General features: G+C 52.0%; 1 protein-coding gene across 1 annotated transcript in view; it reads left to right on the top strand.

Annotated features, from left to right (window-relative positions):
* The window catches only part of LOC141271608 (scavenger receptor cysteine-rich domain-containing protein DMBT1-like), a 210488-nt gene that overhangs the window by 21546 nt on the left and 174167 nt on the right, over positions 1-14775 (top strand). The window contains exons 6-7 of the mRNA XM_073681652.1: positions 4985-5004; positions 8497-8526. Of these exons, the coding sequence (XP_073537753.1) occupies positions 4985-5004; positions 8497-8526 (50 nt within the window). The remainder of the gene's footprint in view (positions 1-4984; positions 5005-8496; positions 8527-14775) is intronic.

Consider the following 14775-nt stretch of genomic DNA (forward strand, 5'->3'; position numbering starts at 1 on the left):
CCAATTTCCTCCCGCCAGGGTGGACTTTCACCCTTCTTTCTGCACAATATATATACGAGTTCTTAATCATTGCATAGTAAAAAAACAGCAGGGAAGTGGTATTTATATGTCATGTCCTGCTATGCACCTGTTCAAGGTTGAGTTAATCAGAAATGTAAACACCCATACTATGTTAAAATCATATAGCATAGAAACAATGCATATAAATGTAAATAATCAAAAAGAAAAAGAAAAGAAGAAAAAAGGAACATATATATAATAATAATCTATAAATGATCACTCATAATGATACAACAAATCATCTGATGTTTAAACCCGCTGGTACACGTGTATTTAAAGTATAAATTCACCAACTTTCTCTATTACGGAGCTTTCTCCTATAATCATCCACCAAATCTCCACCAATCGCCACGGCCCACAGAGGGGCCACCATAGTCAGTAAATCCTTCCTTATTTAGTATAGAGTCTACCAATACTTTGGGCATATTAGCCCAGCTGCGAAGCCAGCTGCACCGCCTGTGTATCTAGTGAGAATTTTTAACTGCATCTAGCCTAGGCAGACTGTGGGGACCCCCAACCAAACCCAGTTGCTCTGCATCTAACCCAGCCAATCATTTGATAGTATTACTAGTAGCAGAGTCGCATGGGCTCTAAACCTTGCATAGCCTGTGCATTTTTTCAGATCGCTAAGAATGACCCAACTCGTTTTATCTGTAACATTTGTCATCAAAAGCTAAGTAGAGGCCAAAAAATCCATAGTTTGAGCACTTCATGCATGAACTGTCACATGGATATGAAGCATAAGTTGCAGTGCGAAGCTCACTGTGCTACAATGCGGCCTAGCGGGCCGGGACAACCACCATCTGCCCCACCTGTGTCATGCTGGGGAGACTAAAAGCTACCGCGTAGTCTTTTCCAAAAATTTGAGGGAATTACTGCGGGAATGGTTTGGAAGAGGTATAAGAGTTTAGGTAGGACGTTAATTTTTAGTATACTTATTCTGCCAAACCAGGAAAAATCCTTCACCGTCCAAGAAGTAAGATCTTTATGGAGTTGTTCAATAATGGGCCCAAAATTAAGATAAAATAGATGGGAGAGGTCTCTATGAATACGAATTCCTAAGTATTTGATACCCTGTGAGGGCCAGGCAAAGGGAAAGTTGGACTGGATGGAATCCTGTATGGATTTGGGGAGGGAGACATCGAGTGCCTCAGACTTCGCTGCATTGATTTTAAAATTTGACCATGTAACAAAGTGATCTATTTCAGCCATAACAGCAGGGATGGATATATGTGATTGAGTGATATATACTAGGACATCATCGGCAAATGCTGAGCACTTGTACTCGGTGCCTCCCACCTCAATCCACCTAATATTGGGTTATCGCGAATTGATGAGAGCAGGTGCTCCATCTCTAGAATGTATAAGAGAGGGGACAGAGGACATCCCTGCCTTGTCCCATTGGTGATTATGAAAGGTGATGAAAATGTTCCATTTATCTTCAGCCTAGCTGACGGATTGCGATACAGGGCCATGATTTTGGCTATAAAAGGGTCCCCTAGACCCCTACCCCAAGCTTTTTAAGAGAATAATATATGGCGTGCCAGGAGACTCTCTGGAATGCTTTCTCAGCATCCAACGAGAGTGTCTAATTACAAATTTTTAACTACATCTAGCCCAGGCAATACTTTGGGCCTAGTAGCAGTGTCTGCTAGTCAGCGGATTATCCCACCTGTTAAGCAAGCTACACCACCTGTAGTTTGGAGACTTAATTTTTTCAAAGGAAATGCTTCGGGCCCATGGGACACTCAGTGAAGAGCATCGGGGAGGCACCCCAAGTCACAGGGGCTGGGACTGGCGGTAGGACGCCTTGTGGTGGACCGCCAAGCTCGATCCTTATAAAAGCTTTTTAACTGCAGCAGCTTTAATGGACGCTACTGGAGCTGGAACTCTTTTTTTATTTTATAGAAAAAGTACAAAAACATAAAAACCCCGCAACACTCCATCAAACCCTCCCCATGTCATATATCACCAACAATTTTCCAGAACAAAAGAGAGGCTAAGCCGCCAATAAATAACACACAATATGTAAACCCAGAAACTATAACCCCCCCTATGTCATACAATAACCAAACTGAAAAGAAGGCTAAGCTGCCTTAAAAATAAGCAAGGAACGATACTAAGCATACCATGAAAGTCCCCGCTAGGTCCAGATGAAAGTCTAGGTGCGGGTTCTCCATTCAGAGCCACAGGAGTCCATTGAGTCCGTAAGAGTCCTTGAGAGAGTCCAAGAGAGTCCCTGAGTCCTAGAGTCCGTGAGTCCTCACATTAAAGTTTATGCTCGGCTCGGCTCTGCTCCACTCCACCCCTGCTCTTTTTGCTCCTCTCCTTTGGCCTTGCTACTTTCTTATTCCCTTTCCATCCGCCTCCTTCCCGGCTCGATGTTCCATATAGGAAGACAAACAGAAAAAGGGGACCGCATTACCATACCTTCAGATCAACCACAGACAACCTTAACACACAGCCTGAAAATAAAACCTGGTCCATCGCCCAACATAACATACCCAACATAAGCATAATAACCACTGTAGAAGAAAAAAAAAACAACCCTAACTGAAACTTAGAACCCTACATACACACCCATGTGTTGTTGTTTTTTTGTGTTTTTTTTTTTTTTTATTTATTTGTTTTTTATTTTTTATTTATTTTTATTTTTTTTCCTACTGGCATAAAATATGACATACACTAATACTACCACATGACAATACTACTACTTAAATAATTTTTTTTTGCGATATCTCGGTGGGGTTTACCTTTACCCCACCTTATTACCCTACTACCCTACTGCCTTATATGGAATACCTCACAACTTAGCATAATAACTCAACAACTTAACAACATTATAACCTGACTGACGACAATCTAACAATTACCACTTACACTTTAAGCCATGGCTCGGTGCTTGCGAGCCCCATACACCTCAGTACTTCTTGAAAAGCTACCAGTGAAAGTTGAAAGCCCACCACCGGAAAAGCAGGCACTCTCCCTGATACAAGGAAAAATATAAATATAAACCTACCTTTCCCTTACTATCTAAAAAGCTATCCCTAATTTAAAAGACCTGTCCCTATCTGTCCCTCCCTGCCCCTATCGCCCTATCTATCTCACCTCGTGCCTAACTATCTTTCCCTCCTCTGTCCCTAACTGTCCCTATGAATATCTCTCCCTACTGCCTAAATACCTGCCCCTACTACTATAAAAATAAAATTAATCTGGCCCTCAAGGCACTTCAAATGAGAGACACGTTGCAGCATTCCTCACGGGGGCAACCCCGGTCATCGGAATTCCTGTACTTCAAATTGCCCCTTACATACAGCCTCCCGTGAAAGCAGCGCCAGGCCAAGTCCCAAAACTTCAAGGGGATCCGAGTAGAATTTAACAACCTCAGCCCCACCTCCAGATCCCGACCTGGGCAATCCTTGAGGGCCAGAGGCTTCTGGAAATGGGTCAACAGAACCCTCCTGTCAAGGAATTTCCTCGGCATGGTTCTGATCTCCCACATTCCCAGACTCCACCGGCGTATCACTTTCAAAACCAGGGTAGCATAAGCCGGGAGATGCCCGTGCGGTGTGCGTAGGTCCTTCACTCGCCCTCCTGACTCCCATTCCTGGAAGAAGGGTCGAAGCCATCCCCTGCAGGAGAATACCCACGGAGGAGCCCTCTCTGGCCAGAGGTTCGCTATGTTGATTTTAAGGAAGGCATTCACTAAGAATACCACCGGGTTGACCATACCCAACCCGCCTAGTCTCCTCGTACGGTACGTGACCTCTCTTTTGACTAGGTTGAGCCTGTTTCCCCATAACATCTGAAAAAACAGGCCGTAGACCCGTGTCCAAAGAGGCTCTGGCAAAATGCAGACGCTGCCCAAATAGTTCAGCAAAGGCAGAAGGTAACCCTTGATCAGGTTCACCCGCTCCCTTAGGGTTAAAGTCCAACCCTTCCACTGGTCCACCTTTTGAGCGGCAATCTTCAGCCTGCCCTCCCAATTTAGCTGGGGGTAATCACCCGGGCCAAAATTGATGCCTAAGATCTTAGCTGTTGGTTGAGGTTCTGGGAGGGTGTCCGGGAGACCAAAACTAGGGTCTCCCCCTCCCAGCCAGAGACTCTCACACTACTCCTGGTTGATCTTAGACCCAGATGCCTCCGAGTAGCGGTCAACCTCAGACATCACCCAGTCCGCCTCCTCTTTCGAGGATACAAACAAGGAGACATCATCGGCATATGCCACTGCCCTCAAGGTGGCCTCCGGAGCCGCCTGGTCCATCCGGACTCCTGTCAACGGTCCACCCTCGATCCTCCTTAAAAAGGGGTCGATTGCGAACACGTATAACAGCGAGCTCAACGGACAGCCCTGGCGAACCCCAGATTCCACCTCAAAAGGGCGGCCAGACCAACCATTCACCAGCGGGAAAGTCTCAGCCCCTGCATACAATGCCTTTAACCAATTTACGAACCCCCCGGGCAGACCGTACCTCAAAAGGACAGACCAGAGGTAGTCGTGGTTCACCCGATCAAAAGCCTTTGCCTGATCTAGGGACAGCAGAAACCCCTTCCAGAGTCCAGCCCTACCCTGCTCCACTGCCTCCCGGACACCGAGTACAGCACTAAATGTGCTGCGGCCTGGAACAGAGCAATGCTGGGACCCGGAAAGGAGCCGGGGCGCAAATTTCACCAACCGATTAAAGAGCACCCTTGCCAGAACCTTCCAGTCCGTATTGAGAAGCGCTATGGGACGCCAGTTCTCAATACGGGATGAGTCCTTACCCTTTGACAAGATAATCAGGGCAGACCTCCTCATTGAACGGGGAAGAGCACCCGAGGAAAGGCACTCGTTGAACACCTCCGTCAAGAGGGGGACCAAGGAGTCCCTAAAGGTCTTATAAAATTCAGACGTTAAGCCGTCTGGACCTGGCGATTTCTTGAGCCGAAGCCCATCAATGGCCAGTCTCACTTCCTCTCCCCTGATTGCCTCAGTCAAAGCGCTGAGAGAGGGGTCATCCCCTGGCTCAGGAACGGCTTCGGCCAGGAAAGTCGACGTCACGTCTCGATCTAGTTCCGTCTTTCCCAAGAGGCGTGAGTAGAACGACCTGACGACTTCCAGGATCCCTGATTTGGATCTGTTCAGGGAACCTGTACTATCGATCAGGCCGGTCACTACTTTACGATTCACTGACATCTTACAGTTTCTGTAGGGGTCAGGCGAGCGGTACTTCCCGAAATCCCTCTCAAAAACCAAAGATGTGTGTCTATCATACTGACTCCTCTTGAGCAAAGACTTCACTCTGGAGATCTCCTCACGGTCACCTCCAGTCGAGACAAGCTGTTCGAGTTTCCTCCTCAGGCTCTGGTACAGGCGGTACCTGCTCAGGCTCCTGAGGCTAGAGAGCTGGCGGAAGAAACTCGCAACCCGATCTTTGAACATCTCCCACCACTCAGACTTAGTGCTACACAGATCCAACAGCGGTACCTGGCTCTGAAGAAAATCCTCAAAGGATTGTCTCACCTCCGCTTCTTCCAGCAGTGATGAATTCAACTTCCATAGTCCTCTCCCCATCCGGGGGGTTTCTGAAACATTCAAGGAAAAGAAAATTAGACAGTGATCGGAGAATTCCACCTCCACAGCGGACACTGCTGAAGAGACGGCCTCCTCCTTTAAAAAAAACCTGTCTATTCTAGACCTACAACTACCCCTATAATAGGTGAAACCACTGTGACCTGGGGTGTGCCAGATGTGGACATCCACCAGGCGAGCATCACTAGCTATGCTATTCAGAGTCACGCTATCATAAGCCAGCCAGCCATTGGAGCCTCCCCGGTCACGTAATCTTGTGACGGTGTTGAAGTCCCCTCCAAAGACCACCTGCCGACTCGTAAAAAGATAGGGCTTGATCTTCAGGAGGAGACTTTTGCGGTCCCACTTTCATTGGGGACCGTAGATGTTTATGAGCCGAAGCCCCTGTCCCCCCATGAAGACGTCTAAAACCAAGCACCTTCCCATTTCTACTTCGATAAACCTCTGGCATTCTACCGCTGCGGTCTTATAAAGGACCGCCACCCCGCTATACGGCTCGGCCGCAAGAGACCAGTATGAGGGCCCACACCTCCACTCACTCCTTGCCTTGTGAATGGCCCCCATGTCCGTTAGTCTGGTCTCCTGCAAAAATAAAATTTCAGCCTCAAACCGGGTGAGAAAATCAAAGGCCGTAAATCTAGCCGCATCTGATTTTATGCTGGCAACATTAATGGACGCCAGCGTCAACGGGGTGGGTGCAGCCATTGGGTGATCGAATTAGATGGCTTTCGTCTTCCCTCCAACCCCCTCACCGTCCGGCAAAGACCCCTTGCTGTCACGCTCACGGCGTTTGAGGGACACTGTCATATCCATAGAACCCCCCCCTCCCCTTTCTACCTCACCCCCAGGTTCAGGGACAGTCCCTCCCCCAGTGGAAGATGGTATACCCCCTGAGGGAAGGACTTCGCCGTCCCCCACAGGCCCCTCAGGTGGCTCCCCCAGCTCTTTGCCCTCGACCCCCGCCACATCAGGGTCCTCGAGGACTCCAAACCGGTTGGAGACAGAGATCAGAGGGGAGATCGTGGAGCCTTCCGCCGGCACCTTGCTGGTCGGGGGGGGGCAGATTTTTTAACCCCTTTCACATTGATCTTCCTCTTCCTCCTTCGCCGTTTTTTTTGGGTTTCACTGTCACCCTTTGCTGTAGGCTGCGCAACCTCGTCCTCCTCAACACTTTCATATTGGGAGGAATCTGAGAGCGCAGCCGCCTCCTCCCTCTCCATCCTCCTGGTCTCTTCGCTCAGCGCCTCCTCCCCCAGGTCCTCAGTGGCACCGGTCGAGACCCCTGGAGGGGGGACAGTCATCACACCAGTTGCCTGGGGATCCCCCTGCCCTTCCCCAACCAGGCGCCTCTCCTGCCTCCGATGATAAGAGGGGCCCTGGACCTTCCTGTTCTTCACTGGCCCCTCAGCCCCCTCTCTGCCACCAGCCCCAGGCTCAGCAGAGGGTGCACTGCCAGGATCCACCCCAACATGGCCACCCTCCGCCTGACCAAAGACGGCGTTGGCGAAAGAACGAGGGCAGCAACTGAACGGATGCCCGACGGCATCACACAGGTGGCACCGAACCGTACCACAGGAGGCGGCGAGATGGCCTATCCCACCACACAGGGTGCATTTCTGCACCCTGCATGCTGCACTAAAGTGCGTGGGATCACCGCACCTGTGGCACACTTTCGGCTGCCCCTGGTAGAAAACCAGGAACCTGTCCCTCCCAAGGAAAGCCGAGGAAGGGATGTGGGTGACAGTGCCGCCGGACCTCTTCAACCTCATCATGAAGGTCCAGCCCCCTGACCAAATGCCCTCATCCATTATTTTTTTTGGAACCTCCACCATGCCTACTGAGCCAGGTCATAATGTCGACTCCTGAAAGTGACTCATTGCATGTCAACACGGTCACCTTCTTGGGCCCATTCTGGCGGGATATCGCCTCAGCGACGAGACCCCACCAACCGGGCGTCTCCTTTGCCAGCTCGTAGTTCGACGAAAAAAGCTCCATGCCCTCCGGCCGAACAAAGCTAACATCAAAGATGGGGGTGCCAAAAGGATGTGTCAGGGCAAAGATGTCATTCGCCCTGAAACCCATCTCCAGGAGGAGCTTCACCACCCTTGATCTTGATGGGCACGCATCATCACCCCTCCACCGGAGACGGACCACATTCCTCCTGGACTCCCCCCGCCCGGGTGTAGGGAGAGACCATGCAGTCTCTCCCCCCCTTTTCTCTTGGAAGACACCTGTCCGAATTTGTCCAACCAAAAGGACAGGTCCACATCCCTCCCCTCTACTGAGATCGTCCGATCCCCACGCCTCAGGGCCTGCACGAGACAGCGATGGAAATCTCCGTCTCCTGAGCCTGAAGGTGAGGAAGACCCCACCACAGCCCCAGAAAAATTCAAAACATTGCCTGCAGGGGGCGATGGACCGCCCCCCCCACTGTCACCACTCACCCCTCTTGTATCACCTCTCACATTGCCCCCCCCCTGGCAGGGCTGGCCATTCCTCCATTTCTATACACTCCCCATTCTCTCCAATCACACTTCCACCTAAACCCTCATCCACACCATGCGTTTTTTCCCCTCCCCCCATATTATTCACACCCTGCGTTCTCCCTGCTCCACTTACAGGTGCAGCCCCTTTCTCTGCTCTTCCCTTGCCGGTGTTGTTACTTCCTGGACTTTTGCTTGGGAGATTCTGGCTGGTTGCCGCTTTAAGATTTTTCTCGCGTACTGCCACTTTAAGGGATTCACAGCCACTGCTGGAAATAGGTACACCCAGCTTTCCAGCAGAGCATGCAGCAGCAACAGCCAGCTCAGCAGCAGAACATTCCTCCTGCACTCCATGCTGCAGGACATCGAGCCCTGAGGGAGCAGCCACTGCCGAGGACCCTGCCGACCCAGGTGACAAAATGCCAACAGGGGACCCCGAAGGTGCGACCACCCCCCCCCCTGTGGCTGGGGGCGGGGCTTCCATGTTTACTACTTTGGATGTTTTTTGGGATGTTTTTGATGTTATTTTCACCTCATTTGCACTGCACATGTCCTTTACTTTAACCGGCACCGGGGTCCCTGCCACCACAGGTGGTACAAGGCTGGCAGGAGACCCCGGCAGCACCGCACCCCCTGCCGGGGTTGCAATCAGGGACGCGGCCAGCTGTGTTGCCACGGTTTTAACTCTTAAGCTCCCGCCCTTACATATTGTCGGCGCCGAGGCCCCTGCGGCCCCAGATTGTGGCAGGCACACAGGGGACCCCGGAAACACCGCCCCCACCGCCGGTGGTGCGGTCCGGGACACGGCCGGCTGTACCTCAGCCACGACACTCCTCTCGCCCTTTGATGTTACCGGCGCCAAGGCCCCCGCAGCCCCAGGTGGAAGCGGGCTTACAGGAGGCCCCGGCTGGCCAGCCCCCCCCGCCGAGGGTGCGGGCGGGGGTAGGATGGTGGCGGCTATCACGGCCGACCCCTTGCTCTTACTAGTTGGCCCCGGAGCCCCCGCAGACCCAGTAGATGACACACTTGCCAGGGACCCCGGCAGCACAACCTCCCCCACCAAGGTGGGGTTGCGGGTCAGCCGGACCTCCGGCACCATCCTCATGTTAGGTCCCTTTCCCCCATCCATGCTACGATCAGCATGGATGGTAGCCTTCACCGTGATTACATTTCTCTTCCCGCCCCCTTGCACTGGGCCCACACCAGAACCCAGGCCGGGGTGGGAAGCGGGCACATATTGGGACCGGGGGATCCCAGGAAGGGGGACATAGACAAGTTTTTCCTCCATTCTGATCTTATTCTAACCTTTTTTATTCCTTCCCTTCCCAGTTGCCTCTTCCAGGCAGCCCTCCTCCCCAAATGTAAGCTGGGAGAAATCCACTCCCGGGGACTCGAGCTGCCGGATCTGGCGCATGAGTCAACCCCCCTCGCTACCACTGTCACTACTCCCATCATCATCCTCCACACTGCTGGCGTCCGATGGGAGCGCGACTTGGTGATGATCTAATTGTCCACTATGTGTGACCTGGTGATCACTTACCAGGTCCCCAGGCAGGCTGTCCGGCTTCTCCTCCTCCATAGCAGATTCCCCAGCCTCCTCCTCCTCTGCCTGGGTCGAGCGGCCAGACCCCTCTAGCGCCCCTCTGGCGGCGGTGGTGGTGGTAGTGGTTATTCCCAAGAACCTCTCATCGTTGTCAAGTTTCTCTTGGAAGGGACCGGCATTAGCCTGAATTTCTTGCTTCATCTTCCCCAAGGCCTTTATTGAGCTTTTCAGCTCCTTTACTTTAGCTGACAGGGCCAACCTAGGGCCACGAGATGCGCTGTTTGCGGCCAGCTGAGCACACCGCAGCTCCTCCCGAAGCCGCCTCAAGGTCTTTATGGCTTCCCCGTGTTCACTGAGGTACATGCCCAGGCGAGAGCCGAAGGTGAAAGTTGGCTCCCCCTCAGCCTGGACACCCCAGTCCTTATGGACGGCCATTGTACTCCGGCAAGCACCAGACTCTTCCCCAGGAGGAGAGATCTGTCCCACTTGCAGCCCGGCTACGGCCCCGGCCGGTACCCTGCCGCTCCTCTTTGCCTGTTTAGCCTCCTTGGCCTTAGCCTCCATCGCTCTCACATCTTTGGCTTTTCCTTCCTTGGCCTTTTTGGCCTTAGAGGTGCTGCCTTTCATTGTAGGGTCTCAGTACAAAATAAAGTCACCATAAAGTTCAAAAATAAAGTCCAAAAACAGGACTCCCACCCCCGGTATCAACCGAGGGGTGGGAGACGGGGACAAGCCCCACTGCTGTCCTCAACCACCCTACCTCTCCTGGATCCAAGAGGGGGGGGTCCTTCCAGGTGAAAAACAAGCCTCACAGCCCAGGAGCTCCTCAGTCCACCACCTCTCTCCTCAGCTGCAGTCCACACACTGACACACCCAGGAATTCCCGCAGCTGCTGGCATCAGACTTGCCCTCCAATAGATCCTTGTAAATGGATTTAAAGTGTACTCATTCAAATTACAGAGACAATTTAAATTAAAGAGCTTAGACCTGCCTCCACCGCAGGGGGGCTCGCTCGACCCACCAGCGGACAGGCACCAGCATTGGGAGAAGGAGGCTGGCCGTCATGGTCCACCGCAGCTCTGGCACAAACCCGGCGACACGGAGGTCGCATGGGCAGGAACGGACTGGCCGTGTCAGCTTCGCACTTTTTTGGTTTTAGAAGGGCATGACATGCCCTTATCTGTGTCTCCCCCTCCTTTTACTCCTCCACCTCTTTTCTTTTCGCGTGACTATTAGTGTTGAGCGAGCACTAAAATGCTCGGGTGCTCGAAGCTCGGGCCGAGCTCGCCGTGATACTCGGGTGCTCGACCCGAGCAACGAGCCCAATGTTAGTCTATGCGAGACTCGAGCATTTTTGCGGTGGCACCCCCGGCAGTCTTTTAAAAGCCTAACAAGTGCCCAAAACGATAGTGACAGTGCTCAAATTACATGGGGACAGCATAGGGATCGCCCCAGGAAGCGTTTCTGACCCAAGGTCACTGCTGTCAACAACGTGGTCAGAGGTATTAAGCCACTTTTACAGGCTCACAATAAAACGAAAGTGAAACTTTTTTCCTGTGAAATATGTTAAGGAACATCCTTTCCAGGGAAAAGACTTGTGTATAAGTTAAAATAAATGACCATAAACAAAAATGCTCCTCCACACCTTCGGCTATGTTCACAAGTAGCATTTTTTATGCGTTTTTGCACTTTTGTATTGCTTTCAACTATGACAAATGCATTCACCGGGAAATGTAATTTTAACATTTTACAACCTTATCTGGCCATGTGCTGTGTGACACATGCATAAAGTGCTGAAAAGACATGGGAACAGCATGGGGAAGACCCCTGGAAGCATCTCTGACTCCCAGGTCACTGTCTAAAAGTGTGCCCATCATAAGTGATCCTTGCCTCATCAGAAGATGCAGACTTGCAACTATCCCCATGCAAATTCTAGTCCCAGGGCAGTGTTCAATTGTACCTCCCCCATTCCTTGCAATACAAGCACAAGTATGCAGCCTGCCACCCACCCACCCCCAGGCTGCAATACCATACTGCTTGCTTGCTTGAACTTGAAATTGGGCCGTTAAGGCATGTGGAGGCGGAATCTGGCCACCACGTCATGGCTGTGTTGGCGGCCTGGAATTCATACTCAGTCCCCAGCCGCCCGGCGGACGGGTGTCCATACTCAGTCCCCAGCCGCCCCGCGGCCGAGTGTCCACACGGTCCCCAGCCGCCTGGGGACAGTCGGGTGTCCATAAACTGTCCCCAGCCGCCCCCATTTCTCCTTGGAACATCCCCCCACACACTTTTCTTAGCCCGGCCTGCTTTAGGCAGCATTGGACGAGCCTACCAGAGAACCAGACTCCTCCGGTGGGCCCTGACTTCTCCATCGGTGGAGTTGAGAGTGCCAAGGTGAGGAGCATGATGATGATGACAGAATTTAGCATCTGCTATGTTTTCTTTTAATGCAAGTGTAAGTGTGCAGCCTGCCACCCACCCACCCCCAGACTGCAATTCATACTGCTAGCTTGCACTTGAAATGGGGCCTTTTAGTTTAGAGGAGGCCGAAGCTGGCCACTACCTCATGGCTGCTTCGGCAGCGAGGTATCCATACTCAGTCCCCAGCCGCCCCTATTTGTCCTGGTGTGCCTTATACATAAGATTAAGCGCGTATACCAAAACATTACCTGTGCCCTCCCCAGTGCATTTAGTGGGAAGGAGAGCCTATTCCGCTGTAGTGTGTGCATGCCGAACCCCTGTTCATGGTACATGCGAAGATGCCTCCCACCTTGCACCTGTCATTGCAGACTTGCAACTATCCCCATTCAAGTCCTTGTCCCAGGGCAGTGTTCAGTTGTACCTCTCCCATTCCTTGCAATGCAAGCGCAAGTATGCAGCCTGCCACCCACCCACCCCCAGGCTGCAATACCATACTGCTTGCTTGCTTGCACTTTAAATTGGGCCTTTTAGGCATGTGGAGGCGGAATCTGGCCACCACGCCATGGCTGTGTCGGCGGCCTGGTATCCATACTCAGTCCCCAGCCGCCTGAATGCCGGTTGTCCCCGCTTGCTCCCCAGCCTCCAGGGGGTGGCCGGGTGTCCATACTCGGTCCCCAGCCACCCCTATTTGTACCGGTAACCTTTCCCACACTTTTCTTAGCCTGGCCTGCTTTAGGGCAGCATTGGCCGAGCCCACCGGACTATCAGACTCCTCCAGTGGGCCCTGGCTTCTCCATCAGGGGAGTTGAGAGTGCCAAGGTGAGGAGCATGATGAGGATGATAGAAGTTAGCATCTGCTTTGTTTTGTTGTAATGCACGCGCATGTATGTAGTAGCGGCTAGGCCTGAGGAGGTCAGCGTTTTGGCGCATATCCTACCTCCTCCGAGGATTGCTGGATGTTTTCCTGCTACTATCCAAGTTCTATGACTCCCGTTAAAGCAAAGCTTCCGGTGATAAATGATGGATGAGGTAGTGGCAAAGGAGAAAGAGCAGGAGGAACAGGGACCATTCATATCAATATCAGGCCAGTCAACCAGATATGTCTTGTAGGATATGTTTCTGTAACAAAAGGAGCGGTTCGGATACACAGTTATAGGGCATACAGTGAGTGCAATGCCTACCAAAAATTTCGAGGTACTCCAATGCCCCTTGGAAATGACATGGAGGTCAGAGGGCGTTAACTAAACCTTTTTTTCCATTTATAGCAACTGGGTCTCCTGTGCACTGTTGGCCTAAGCAGTGAATGGAATGCTTTCCAAAAATTATGAGGTACTGCCATGTCCCTTACAAGAGCCATGTGTGGCACCCCTGGGGTCTGGTAACCACAGTAATAGAGATTACGTCGGAGAGCAAGTGGGAGGTTTCCTGGTCAGGATCCCTTAAACATGCAACATCCTCCTGCCCCAGTACTGGGAGGGGAGAATTCTTCCCTTATAAACTGGATCTGGGGTGGGGTTGAGTGAGTCAGAGAACAGAGAACAGTCAGAGTGAGAGCAAGGGAAAGTAACAGCAAGGAGCTCTGTAGGAGCTAGGAGCTAAAGACGAGGGGCTGGAAGCTGAGCAGAGCTCGCCCTGGCAGAAGACAATAGGAACCGGACTCAGGAGTCCGAAGCTGTGAGGACTTATATATCCAGCAGCAGAAACCAGCCTGCAGGGGATTTCAGGTCCTCTGGCCATAGAAGCCCGGAGGCTCAGTCACAAGCAAGGGACCATCACCGCCGTCGTGGAGCGGAGGCTAACAGAAGGCCCCAAGTCACCAGCCATACGGGTGAGCAGTACACGGTACACTCAGGGACGTGGGCTACTTCTACCCGCTTACAGCAAGGTAGCCAGGAAGAGTGCAGACAGACGGGGAGGCCTACAACTCCACCTGGCCAGGGGAACTCCTGCTTGCAAAAGCTGCCAAAAATTAGGACGGAGGAACTTGCAATGCTGGCACCCTGGTGGTATAGTGGTGGTGGAGGCTGAGGATAAGGAGAGGAAGATTAAACAGCCGAATCGAGGAAGCGTATACCCATGTGTGGGTGTGAAGCGGTGCATGTGAATACACCTCCCGAAATAACACAGTGGATTTGACTTTATGTTACTCTGCTGTCATTTGGTGGTGATGAGAAGTCTGGCCCAATCCAGCCCTTGTTCATTTTGATAAGGGTCAGCTTGTCAGCATTGTCAGTTGACAGGCAAGTGCGCTTATCAGTTATAATTTCCCCAGCGGCACTACAAACACGCTCCGATAACACGCTAGCAGCAGGGCAGGCCAGGACCTCCAAGGCGTACAGAGCGAGTTCATTCCAAGTGTCCAGCTTGCATACCCAATAATTAAAAGGCACAGAGGAATCACGGAGGACGCTGGTACGATCAGCAAGGTACTCACCTCACCATCTTTTGAAACGTTCCACTCCTTGTGAGAGTACCCCGCGCCTCAGGGCGTTGACAGTGTTCCCCTGCCTCTGCTGGATTGGAGTTGCATCTCTCTCGCCTGTACGCCTTGGTTGGGCAACGAACTGTGACCTCTGCCGCTAGCGTGTTCAGATGGGAATTTTTTTAAGAGTTCTGCAGCAAGGGCCTTCTGGTATTGCCCCATTTTTGTAGACCTCTCCACCTCAGGAATAAGAGAGTGAAAGTTCTCCTTGTAG

This window comes from Phyllobates terribilis, unplaced genomic scaffold (genome assembly GCF_046119375.1).
Source record: "Phyllobates terribilis strain yellow unplaced genomic scaffold, ASM4611937v1 Scaffold_5__5_contigs__length_657084704, whole genome shotgun sequence".
Taxonomy (NCBI): Eukaryota; Metazoa; Chordata; class Amphibia; order Anura; family Dendrobatidae; genus Phyllobates; species Phyllobates terribilis.